Source organism: Hypomesus nipponensis, chromosome 11 (genome assembly GCF_054491055.1).
Source record: "Hypomesus nipponensis isolate SF chromosome 11, ASM5449105v1, whole genome shotgun sequence".
Taxonomy (NCBI): domain Eukaryota; kingdom Metazoa; phylum Chordata; class Actinopteri; order Osmeriformes; family Osmeridae; genus Hypomesus; species Hypomesus nipponensis.
The window spans coordinates 3734206-3747199 of record NC_140371.1 but is presented as its reverse complement, the minus strand read 5'-3'; the positions used below and the strand labels follow the sequence as shown (position 1 = coordinate 3747199).

The 12994-nt window shown below is 47.5% G+C and overlaps 1 protein-coding gene across 1 annotated transcript in view; it reads left to right on the top strand.

Moving 5' to 3' along the window:
* pde10a (phosphodiesterase 10A) overlaps positions 1-12994 on the top strand; it is a 43033-nt gene that overhangs the window by 22294 nt on the left and 7745 nt on the right. Inside the window, exons 3-14 of the mRNA XM_084710075.1 lie at positions 3640-3668; positions 4044-4167; positions 5585-5634; positions 5792-5929; positions 7216-7371; positions 7842-7892; positions 8782-8840; positions 9033-9084; positions 9869-10011; positions 10799-10891; positions 11206-11392; positions 11902-12044. Of these exons, the coding sequence (XP_084566201.1) occupies positions 3640-3668; positions 4044-4167; positions 5585-5634; positions 5792-5929; positions 7216-7371; positions 7842-7892; positions 8782-8840; positions 9033-9084; positions 9869-10011; positions 10799-10891; positions 11206-11392; positions 11902-12044 (1225 nt within the window). The remainder of the gene's footprint in view (positions 1-3639; positions 3669-4043; positions 4168-5584; positions 5635-5791; positions 5930-7215; positions 7372-7841; positions 7893-8781; positions 8841-9032; positions 9085-9868; positions 10012-10798; positions 10892-11205; positions 11393-11901; positions 12045-12994) is intronic.

The window sequence follows — 12994 nt, the reverse complement described above, 5'->3', positions numbered from 1 at the left end:
AAAACACTATTAGGAAAAGGTTTTCATGAACCATTGACTATAATGTGCTCCTGAATTTTAAATATGTTCCACCTCATGAGTTTGACATGATATCAATTATAAAAATTACAAATATTGCAATTGTCCTTCTTACTGTAAAGGGTGTTTATTTTCTATTTACATTATACAGCAATTGCATTTTGAGCTATTGTTACTGTAGTGGTCACAGTAAACAAATAGTAGTACTGTTAGTCAACAACACAAATTCATAACTTTAAATTGTAATTTGGGAACAAAGGCTAAGAAAACAGAAATTAAAGAAAGCATTTTCACCTGGGTAACAGGGCTTGAGTACGCTATAGTACTGTTCATTCTGGGCCAGCATCCTGTCTCTGACCAGGGTCAGGCCAGAGATTTTCCTCAACATCACAGACAATGTTTTCTCTAACCAAACAGCAGGGAAAAAATGCCCTTGAATGCCTAAGCCATCTCTGACAAGACTCCACAGCAATGTCCCCACAAGCTTCTTCCATGGCTTGGAGAAGGTTGTTCTGTACATAGGGGTTTCTGTCATAGTGTGGGCAAATCTCATTTGAGATTGTTGTTCTTCTTACTCTTGCTCTCCCTTTTCCACCTCCTCTCATTCTGACAATTCTGCCTCTTCCTCTGATATTTACATCCATGATTTCAAAGTAGGCTATAGGTGCTACAAGCTTATCTGTTTATTCATTCCAAACCCCTGATTGCTTGTTGAGTATTTTTGCTTGTTAGTGCTTACACATGGATAATTGTTTGTTAAGGGTGTTTGAATTGCACTGGTTTGAGTTTACTTATCTAATGGCAGTGTTTTCTAAATTACATAATGGTAACAATTGTGTTTTAGAGTGAGAGGTGTGTTTAGACTTTTGCAAAGAAGTGTGAATGAACCTGAGTAATGTGTCAAAAAGACTGAGGTACGTGGTCTTACTGCTGGGAATTGGCTAAATGTTTTTTGGGGGATGGCTTACACACACCATTTTTGTGTGTTAGCAATTGAGAAAAACTGTGACAAATAGTGTAGGCTATGTGTTTTTAAGCTTCTTAATTTAACCCCGACGTTACTTCCATTTATCAACAACTCCAACGCAGATGGCTGGCGCTAGTACCAAAAAGTGAGTTATGTTGTCATCTACTCACTTGTTTAATAAAATGACGTTTTAGTGGAAAAGCAAAACCCAGTCAATATTTTCTGCAGTTACAAACAACACACTTAATTCCTTTCGTAATAAATTATGCTAACATAATGACATAGCCTACTAACAGATAATTGGCATAGCAACTAAGCCCTTACCGCAAGGTTTAGCCAGAGGGGAGAGGTGGCTAACTTTTTTTTACCTCAAATTAAGTCAGTCTTACTATTTATGCAACAGACAGGCTTAGTTAGACTAGTCTAACCTGACAATTTAAGGCAGTCTAAGGCTAACTAGTCTTAAACTAAGTTTATGCAACTGGCCCCAGAGAGCATTACAAAAATTATGGACTTTTAGCTTTAAAGTTTGAATGATTTTTCAGATTATTTGCACATACTTCAACATTGGAGAAAAATAACACATTTTTACTTTGACTACAAAAGTCAATGAATGAATCAGAAATTCAGCAATTGCCTTCAGTATCCTTTATGTTTTCCATATCTTTACTGTAGGGGCCTATATACAGTATGTTATGTAATTTACGTACTATGAAAAATACTCAATTGAAACCAAATGATCAATGATAATGCATTTGCAATAGTAAGTACAAAAAACAACATGTACAGTGTAATCCCTCATGCTGTGCAGTACTGGGAGGGTTCTAGTTCTCCCTCTCTCCTGTATTTCTGATCCCATCAGAGACCACCGCCCTTGGTCTTCCTCTCCCTTGTCCTCCACGCATTCTCCCCCTCCCTGCCTCTCTTCTTTCCCCACCAACCTGTCTTTCATGTTTCCAAGCTTTGAATCATTACAAAGTTGTCCCCTTTTGTCTGTATGAGTATGAGACAAAAAAATGATGAAACTCGGTGGAAGTGACAGCACTCTATGTTGGTGACAGCACCCTGTGGTGGTGATGACAGCACTCTGTGGTGGTGACATCACTCTGTGGTGGTGATGACAGCACTCTGTGGTGGTGACATCACTCTGTGGTGGTGATGACAGCACTCTGTGGTGGTGACATCACTCTGTGGTGGTGATGACAGCACTCTGTGGTGGTGATGACAGCACTCTATGTTGGTGACAGCACCCTGTGGTGGTGATGACAGCACTCTATGTTGGTGACAGCACCCTGTGGTGGTGATGACAGCACTCTGTGGTGGTGACATCACCCTGTGGTGGTGATGACAGCACTCTGTGGTGGTGACATCACTCTGTGGTGATGACAGCACTCTGTGGTGGTGACAGCACTCTGTGGTGGTGACAGCACTCTGTGGAAGTGACAGCATTCTGTGGTGGTGACAGCACTCTGTGGTGGTGACATCACTCTGTGGTGGTGATGACAGCACTCTGTGGTGGTGATGACAGCACTCTATGTTGGTGACAGCACCCTGTGGTGGTGATGACAGCACTCTGTGGAGGTGACAGCACTCTGTGGAAGTGACAGCATTCTGTGGTGGTGACAGCACTCTGTGGTGGTGACAGCACTCTGTGGCAGTGATAGCACTTTATAGCAGTGACAGCACTATGTGGTAGTGACATCACTCTGTGGTGGTGACAACACTCTCTGTCAGTGACAATACTTTGAATCATTACAAAGTTGTCCCCTTTTGTCTGTATGAGTATGAGACAAAAAAATGATGAAACTCGGTGGAAGTGACAGCACTCTATGTTGGTGACAGCACCCTGTGGTGGTGATGACAGCACTCTGTGGTGGTGACATCACTCTGTGGTGGTGATGACAGCACTCTGTGGTGGTGACATCACTCTGTGGTGGTGATGACAGCACTCTGTGGTGGTGACATCACTCTGTGGTGGTGATGACAGCACTCTGTGGTGGTGATGACAGCACTCTATGTTGGTGACAGCACCCTGTGGTGGTGATGACAGCACTCTATGTTGGTGACAGCACCCTGTGGTGGTGATGACAGCACTCTGTGGTGGTGACATCACCCTGTGGTGGTGATGACAGCACTCTGTGGTGGTGACATCACTCTGTGGTGGTGATGACAGCACTCTGTGGTGGTGACAGCACTCTGTGGAGGTGACAGCACTCTGTGGAAGTGACAGCATTCTGTGGTGGTGACAGCACTCTGTGGTGGTGACAGCACTCTGTGGCAGTGATAGCACTTTATAGCAGTGACAGCACTATGTGGTAGTGACATCACTCTGTGGTGGTGACAACACTCTCTGTCAGTGACAATACTTTGTAGCAGTGACAGCACTTTGTAGCAGTGACAGCACTTTGTGGTGGAGACAGCATACCTTCCTGTTTTCTGCTCCTGCCTTTACCCTCTCTGTATAGTAAACACTCTGTACATTCTAGTCCCTGTGTGCTGCCTCTATCTCTTAGACCACTCAGCTTCATCACATGTATCCTTCTTGGTTCCTAGACTCCTCATTTCCCTGATATGTCTCCTAGTCTCATAGTTCTCTAGAACCCTCATCTCCTTTTCTGCTAGCATCTAACAGAGTATTTATTTTTACTTTACAGATGACACGTCAGTCAAGGAAGTCAGCAGGGTAAGTGTTTCAGCACCTACATGTGTGTTTTGGATTGGGGGGCAGGGGTGGATGTGGGGTTGGGGCGAGGGGTGGGGTTGGGGTTGGAGGGGAGATGGGTTGGGGGCAGGGGTAGAGGTGGGGTTGGAGGCAGGGGTAGAGGTGGGGTTGATGGGAAGATGGAGGTGGGCTAGGCTGCATCTGTAGCCAGTGTAGATCAGTTAAACTAACTCCTCAGGAATGTAACAGGCCACCCGCACCAGGGAATAGATAGGCAGGTTCAATCCCAGAGGCGGACGAATGCCGGTTGAATGTACCTCCGCCGGGGGCGCGGTCACGTCAGTTACACATCCACCAGTCCCAGGAGAGCAACGGGGAGTGTGTGTGTGTGTCCAGCAGTACCAAGACAGTAACATGCAGGGCGTGGTGTACGAGCTGAACAGCTGCATGGAGCAGAGGCTGGATCTAGGGGGTGACAACAAGCTGCTGCTCTACGAGCTCTGCAACACCATCAAGACAGGTGTGGAGAAACTACACTATACTACTGTACACTACACTACCTCCACTCTGTACATACACACTACACTACCTCCACACTGTACATACACACTACACTACCTCCACACTGTACATACACACTACACTACCTCCACTCTGTACATATATGTAAGCACACAGGACGTCCCAATTTCTTATACAGTGATGCAATACAGTACAGTACAGTACACTACTGCACCCTATGGTACAGTACACTACAGTACACTGCTGTACCATATGATACTGTAGGGTGTTATACAGTAAAGTACACTACAGTACACTGCTGTACCATATGATACTGTAGGGTGTTATACAGTAAAGTACACGACAGTACACTACTGTACCATATGATACTGTAGGGTGTTATACAGTAAAGTACACGACAGTACACTACTGTACCATATGATACTGTAGGGTGTTATACAGTAAAGTACACGACAGTACACTACTGTACCATATGATACTGTAGGGTGTTATACAGTAAAGTACACGACAGTACACTACTGTACCATATGATACTGTAGGGTGTTATACAGTAAAATACACTACAGTACACTACTGTACCATATGATACTGTAGGGTGTTATACAGTAAAGTACACTACAGTACACTACTGTACCATAGGATACTGTAGGGTGTTATACAGTAAAGTACACTACAGTACACTACTGTACCATAGGATACTGTAGGGTGTTATACAGTAAAGTACACTACAGTACACTACTGTACCATATGATACTGTAGGGTGTTATACAGTAAAGTACCTGACAGTACACTACTGTACCATATGATACTGTAGGGTGTTATACAGTAAAGTACACGACAGTACACTGCTGTACCATATGATACTGTAGGGTGTTATACAGTAAAGTACACGACAGTACACTACTGTACCATATGATACTGTAGGGTGTTATACAGTAAAGTACACTACAGTACACTGCTGTACCATATGATACTGTAGGGTGTTATACAGTAAAGTACACGACAGTACACTACTGTACCATATGATACTGTAGGGTGTTATACAGTAAAGTACACGACAGTACACTACTGTACCATATGATACTGTAGGGTGTTATACAGTAAAGTACACGACAGTACACTACTGTACCATATGATACTGTAGGGTGTTATACAGTAAAGTACACGACAGTACACTACTGTACCATATGATACTGTAGGGTGTTATACAGTAAAGTACACTACAGTACACTACTGTACCATATGATACTGTAGGGTGTTATACAGTAAAGTACACTACAGTACACTACTGTACCATAGGATACTGTAGGGTGTTATACAGTAAAGTACACTACAGTACACTACTGTACCATATGATACTGTAGGGTGCAGTACTGTCTCCTTCCGTGTGTCACACACCTCTCATCTTCCCTCAGCCACGAAAGCAGACGGATTTGCACTGTACTTCTTAGCAGAAGGCAACAATGTAAGTGACACTAATCATTCATATGCACACTTAACACACACATACAAACACACAGACACACACACCCCTATACACTGAAATTGTTGTGTGTGTTCACTTATGTGTGTCCGTACATGTGTGTGCATACATACGTGTGTGTGTGCCCTCCCCTCCTCAGAGTTTGTGTGTGTTGCTCCCTACGGGGGCCAGCGGCGCCCCCAGCCTCGTCCCCACAGGACCCGTCACGCTGGGGACCACGGTCGCCGCACACGTGGCCAAGACGCACAAAACCCTCCTGGTGGACGACATCACGGGGGTGAGTGTCCGAGCCATCCATACACTCCAACCCTGCTCCTGGAGAGAGACCCTCCTGTAGGGTTACACTCCAACCCTGCTCCTGGAGAGATACCCTCCTGTAGGGTTACACTCCAACCCTGCTCCTGGAGAGAGACCCTCCTGTAGGGTTACACTCCAACCCTGCTCCTGGAGAGATACCCTCCTGTAGGGTTACACTCCAACCCTGCTCCTGGAGAGATACCCTCCTGTAGGGTTACACTCCAACCCTGCTCCTGGAGAGAGACCCTCCTGTAGGGTTACACTCCAACCCTGCTCCTGGAGAGAGACCCTCCTGTAGGGTTACACTCCAACCCTGCTCCTGGAGAGAGACCCTCCTGTAGGGTTACACTCCAACCCTGCTCCTGGAGAGATACCCTCCTGTAGGGTTACACTCCAACCCTGCTCCTGGAGAGAGACCCTCTAGTAGGGTTACACTCCAACCCTGCTCCTGGAGAGAGACCCTCCTGTACGGTTACACTCCAACCCTGCTCCTGGAGAGATACCCTCCTGTAGGGTTACACTCCAACCCTGCTCCTGGAGAGATACCCTCCTGTAGGGTTACACTCCAACCCTGCTCCTGGAGAGAGACCCTCCTGTAGGGTTACACTCCAACCCTGCTCCTGGAGAGAGACCCTCCTGTAGGGTTACACTCCAACCCTGCTCCTGGAGAGAGACCCTCTAGTAGGGTTACACTCCAACCCTGCTCCTGGAGAGATACCCTCCTGTAGGGTTACACTCCAACCCTGCTCCTGGAGAGAGACCCTCTAGTAGGGTTACACTCCAACCCTGCTCCTGGAGAGAGACCCTCCTGTACGGTTACACTCCAACCCTGCTCCTGGAGAGAGACCCTCTAGTAGGGTTACACTCCAACCCTGCTCCTGGAGAGATACCCTCCTGTAGTTTTAACCTCAAACCCTGCTCCTGGAGAGATACCCTCCTGTAGGGTTACACTCCAAACTTGCTCCTGGAGAGATACCCTCCTTTAGGGTTGCACTCCAACCCTTGTTGCAGCGTTGATCAGAAGTTGAGGAAAGGTTCTTGGTTTGTATCCCAAGCCACGGCAAGGAGGGGGCTCTCTCGCTGGCCAAGGAAGGCTGCAGCAATGATGAGCTGACACTGTGCTCAAGTACTCAACCACCACACTGCCAAAAGAAAATCACTAGATACAGTACGGAACTTCCACAGAGGCTAATCAGGAGGGCTGAGAGGTCATCTTCCCCGGGTGACCTCCTGTGACCTCTTCTGACCTCTGACCTGTGTGTGCAGGACGAGCGTTTCCCCGAAGGCACAGGGCAGCACTCAGGGACATCAGCTCACTCAGTCCTGTGCCTCCCCATCGTCACAGCCAACGGTGACCTCCTGGCCATCCTGCAGCTCCACCGCCTGCATGGACGCAAGCCCTTCAGCCTCAGTCACCAGGAGGTAACACACACACACACCTTCAGCCTCAGTCACCAGGAGGTAACACACACACACACACCTTCAGCCTCAGTCACCAGGAGGTAACACACACACACACACACCTTCAGCCTCAGTCACCAGGAGGTAACACACACACACACACCTTCAGCCTCAGTCACCAGGAGGTAACACACACACACACACCTTCAGCCTCAGTCACCAGGAGGTAACACACACACACACACACCTTCAGCCTCAGTCACCAGGAGGTAACACACACACACACACCTTCAGCCTCAGTCACTAGGAGGTAACACACACACAGGCAAACACACCCACATCTGTATGTACGCACACAGAAAAAGGCTTACATACTCACACACATTTGCATGCACACACAAGCATACGCACACGCCCACTGCTGCCTCCCAGCCACTCAGAGGGGTTTGGAGGATCCATCTTAGTCATCACGTTTGTCTCCCTCCTCCAAGGTTGCAACAGCCAACCTCGCCTGGGCCTCCGTAGCAATACACCAAGTCCAGGTGAGTGACAGCATCCCAACAGGGCAGTGTGCGTTGTTGTGCGTCTGACGTGGGTGCTTGGGGGAGGGGGGGTGTATATAGGTATCTAGATGTGTGTGTGCGTGTACGTAGTTATGTAGGTGTGTACTGTCGCTGTGTGTGTACTGTCGCTGTGTGTGTACTGTCGCTGTGTGTGTGCTTGCGCTTGCTCTGAAGCTACTGTGGGGTTAGATGTGTTGGAGGTAGGCGATGCTGTACCTGGCTCTGGTGAGGTAGCAGGTGAGTGCGCTGCCTGTCAGGGCCTGTTGTTGTGGCTGGATCAGAGAGACCATGCCTGCCCCTGCCGTCCCAGGGGAGGTCATTACTATCCTGCTGGCTTGTTTGTACATCAACAGTTGCTTATGTCAGATACCTCAACCCTTCAGAGAGAGAGTTCCCCTGCTCACCAGCCGCTCTGGGCTAGCAGGCCCCTGAGAGCCCACGCAAGCACAACCTCACAAACACAGCTTCTGACAGCTAGAGGGTTGGTCCAGGGCACTGACAAACACCTAGAATAAGTGGGCAAGCAACTAGAAAGGTCTGAAATGAGGATTTAATGATAGGTTTACTCTGTGTTGTACCGTCTATAGACAATGCAAACAGCTGGAGAAATGCTGAGCATTTTTCAGAGCATTTCTGAGGGCTCCTCTAGATTTACGGGTGTCTATTAAACCAAGGTCTCTGGCATCTTCCCATACTTCAAGATGATTGAAGCAGGTGTGTTGTTACATGTTGTCCTGTGTGTGTGTGCTCAGGTGTGTGACATGTTGTGTGTGTATATGTATGTGTGTGTGTGTGTGTGCCCAGGTGTGTGTGTGTGTATGTGTGTTCAAAGGCGTGTGACATGTTGTTTGTGTGTTTGTGTTCTCAGGTGTGTCGAGGCCTGGCCAAGCAGACCGAGCTCAATGACTTCCTGTTAGACGTGTCAAAGTAAGGAGTACTTCCTGTTGAGGCGGGTATGAGAATCAGGGGTGACTGTCCATTCTTAGACACTCACATCTGAGTGCTGAGCAACTGGAAACTAATAATCTCTCTTTCTCTCAATCCCTCATTTTCTCTCCCTCTCTCTCTCTCTCTGGCTCTCTCTTTCTCCCACCCCCCTCCCCCTCTCTCTCTCAACAGAACATATTTTGACAACATTGTGGCAATAGATTCTCTACTTGAACACATTATGGTAGGTGTTGTGTAGAATAGTCAAGCGATTCCCTTTTATTTCCAGTTGTCAAGGAGCTGTTCTATATAAAATAGGGAGGTGTGGTAGAAACAGCCCTATATTGTGCTGGTTTTTGGTGTGCTGTGCAGTACTGTTCTATCTCGTCATGCGCTGGAATATTTGGTCCTGTGCAATCTTGTCTGAGTTATCCTGTCCTGTTCTTTCCTGTGCTATCTTGTCCTATGCTGTCCTGTTCTGTCCTGTGCTATCTTGTCCTATGCTGTCCTGTTCTGTCCTGTGATATCTTGTCCTATGCTGTCCTGTTCTGTCCTGTGATATCTTGTCCTATGCTGTTCTGTCCTGTGCTATCTTGTCCTATGCTGTCCTGTTCTGTCCTGTGATATCTTGTCCTATGCTGTCCTGTTCTGTCCTGTGATATCTTGTCCTATGCTGTTCTGTCCTGTGCTATCTTTCCTATGCTGTGCTGTCCTGTGCTATCTTGTCCTGTGCTGTCCCACCTCGTCCTAGCCTGTGACTTGTTGCTCGTGTGACTTGTGGATTTCTCTTGTGTCATAGCAACATAACTGACCCTCACAGCTGGTCTGCTGCCATAACAACATGACTGACCATCACACCTGGTCTGCTACCATAGCAACATGACTGTCCAGCACACCTGTTTTACTGCTGGTGTTTAGTGTTTTATGGATGTATAATGATTCAATCAATACAGGATCTTTACTACTTCATTATGTTCCCCCGGCACCATCTTTACGATGTGTACATGTTACTCTTTCCTGTGTTCCAGATATATGCAAAGAACCTGGTGAATGCAGACCGCTGCGCCCTGTTCCAGGTGGACCACAACAACAAAGAGCTGTACTCAGACCTGTTTGACATTGGGGAGGAGAACGAAGGCAAACCTGTCTTTAGGAAGACCAAAGAAATCAGGCAAGTCAGAACAGTAGGGCTTCGGAAGGGATCTCCCTCTCTCCTCCCCTCTAACTACCCTCCCTCTCTCCTCCCCTCTAACTACCCTCCCTCTCTCCTCCCCTCTAACTACCCTCCCTCTCTCCTCCCTTCTAACTACCCTCCCTCTCTCCTCCCCTCTAACTACCCTCCCTCTCTCCTCCCCTCTAACTACCCTCCCTCTCTCCTCCCCTCTAACTACCCTCCCTCTCTCCTCCCCTGTAACTACCCTCCTTCTCTCCTCTAACTATCTTCCTTCCATTTCTCCTCTCCTCTAACTACCCTCCCTCTCTCCTCTAACTATCCTCCTTCCATATCTCATCTCCTCTAACTACCCTCCCTCTCTCCTCCCCTCTAACTACCCTCAATATCTCTTCTCATCTAACTATCCTCCTTCCATATCTCCTCTCCACTAACTACCCTCCCTCTCTCCTCCCCTCTAACTACCCTCAACATCTCCTCTCCTCTAACTACCCTCCCTCTCTCCTCTAACTATCCTCCTTCCATATCTCCTCTCCACTAATTACCCTCCCTCTCTCCTCCCCTCTAACTACCCTCAACATCTCCTCTCCTCTAACTACCCTCCCTCTCTCCTCTAACTATCCTCCTTCCATATCTCCTCTCCACTAACTACCCTCCCTCTCTCCTCCCCTCTAACTACCCTCAACATCTCCTCTCCTCTAACTACCTCCTCAATCTCTCCACTCCTTGACCTTCTTCATCTCCTCTCCTCTAACTACCCTCCCTCTCTCCTCTGTCCACTCTGCAGGTTTTCTATAGATAAAGGCATTGCGGGCCAGGTGGCCAGGACAGGGGAGGTCCTAAACATCCCAGATGCCTATGCAGACCCCCGCTTCAACAGGTCAGTGTGTCTGTGTGTGAATGTGTGTGTGGGTCTGTGTGGAGCGGTGTGTTTGTGTATGGATCAATAAAAGTTGTAGTTGTGTGAGAAATAGATATGTGCATGTGTGTCTGTGTGTGTGTGTGTGTGCGTGTGTGTGTCCATGTGGAGGTGTGTGTTTGTGTATGAATCAATAGAAGAGCTATGTAGTTGTGTGAGGAAGAGATGTGTGCATGTGTGCGTGTGTGTGTGTGTGTGTGTGTGTGTGTGTGTGTGTGTGTGTGTGTGTGTGTGTGTGTGGGCTCAGTTCTGACCGCATGCCCCCCTGCCCCCAGAGAAGTGGACCTCTACACAGGCTACACCACCAGGAACATCCTGTGCATGCCCATCGTCAGCAGAGGGACTGTGATCGGTGTGGTCCAGATGGTCAACAAGCTGAGCGGAAGTGCCTTCACTAAAACAGACGAGAACAACTTCAAGATGTTCGCCGTCTTCTGTGCTCTGGCCTTACACTGTGCCAACGTGAGTGATCGCCACCATCAACTCTGCTGTGTGTGTGAGGGCTGACTGGATGGCTAGCTTCCTGCCTGCCTGATTACTTGGCTGACTTGCTGGCTGGTTGGTTGGCTGGCTGGCTGGTTTGGTCGGCTGGCTGGCTGACTGGCTCACTCACTGACTTATTGACTGGATGGCTGAGTGAATGACTGACTGACTGGCTCATAGGCTGACTGGCTGACTGATTCATTGGCTGACTGGCTGACTGATTTATTGGCTGACTGGCTGACTGATTCATTGGCTGACTGGCTGACTGATTCACTCAGTTGTGTGACACACTTGGGAAGTGTCCCCGTCACCAAGCAGCTTTTATAATGGATGAGGAACATGAATATTTGAAGAGCAGAGCTCTCCTCACCATACTCTGCATTCATGCTAAGTCACAACTCCTCACTGCTGGTGGAGAGCTGCTCTGGATGACTGGCTGGCTGGCTGAGTTACTGTATTTTATAGTGTGTGTGTGTGTGTGTGTGTAGATGTACCACCGTATCAGGCACTCTGAGTGTATCTACCGGGTGACGATGGAGAAGCTGTCGTACCACAGCATCTGCACCTCAGAGGAATGGAAGACCCTCACCCAGCTCAACCTGCCCGCACCCATCTACAAGGAGATAGAAATGTGAGTGCTTGTGGGCAGTCTTGTAGAACAGCCACACTGGAACATTAAAAACCTCCCCTTGTGAGGCCCTTTTGCTGGTTCCCATAACTTCAAACTTCTTTATTGGGGTTTTATGGGTTAAAGGGTTATAATTCGTGTTAGGACTATCATGACATTAAGGGTGAAGGTTAGGTTTGTTGGTTAGGGGTTAGAGCAGGGGTGGGCATTTCATTTTGACAAGGTGCAACATGAAAAACCTGAAATGTGTTGGAGGGCCGCATCGACGATAACTTGAACTTAATTCTGCTCACTTTTCATTTTCTCCCATCGTAAAAAGCAGTAAAGTATATATTTGGATTAGCTGCTACTGGTTATCAGAAGAATAGGGATATTCTGTAACAATGTGTATAAAAATGTGAAATTTTGGTGTAGGTCAAATAGGAAAATGCTCCTTCAGACGAAATAAACAGTAAAAACAAAAAGAATCATTACATTAGTTAATCTTCACAAACACTGGAAAGGTGTTTTGCATTGAAATCTGTCTGAATGTCTGAGGTGGACATGTGAAGGACAGCTGACAGATGGTCAGCAGGGTCTGCAGCTTAACTAGCAAACCCTCAGCGGCCCGCGCCCACTATCAGTCAAGTTCTTGTATTTGTCCGCACACAGCTTTGCCGTTGACTTCAGATGACTTCATGTCTTGTTAAAAACTCTACGTTCTGTATCAACCTTTAGTTTTTACTGTGCGCAAACACTTTCGAGGGCTAATCAACAGCGAACTGTCTGTCGGTGAGGCTGCATAAGCGCACACACGTAAATCGCCTGACACTGTCGTCTTTCAGGACTACAGATTTCCTACCGCTCAACACATGTATTTATTGATCATTATTGATTGGCCTCACATGGGCCAGACTGGGACGTACAATGCCCAGGTCTGGGGTGGAGGTTAGTATTAGTGAGTGAATTATCAG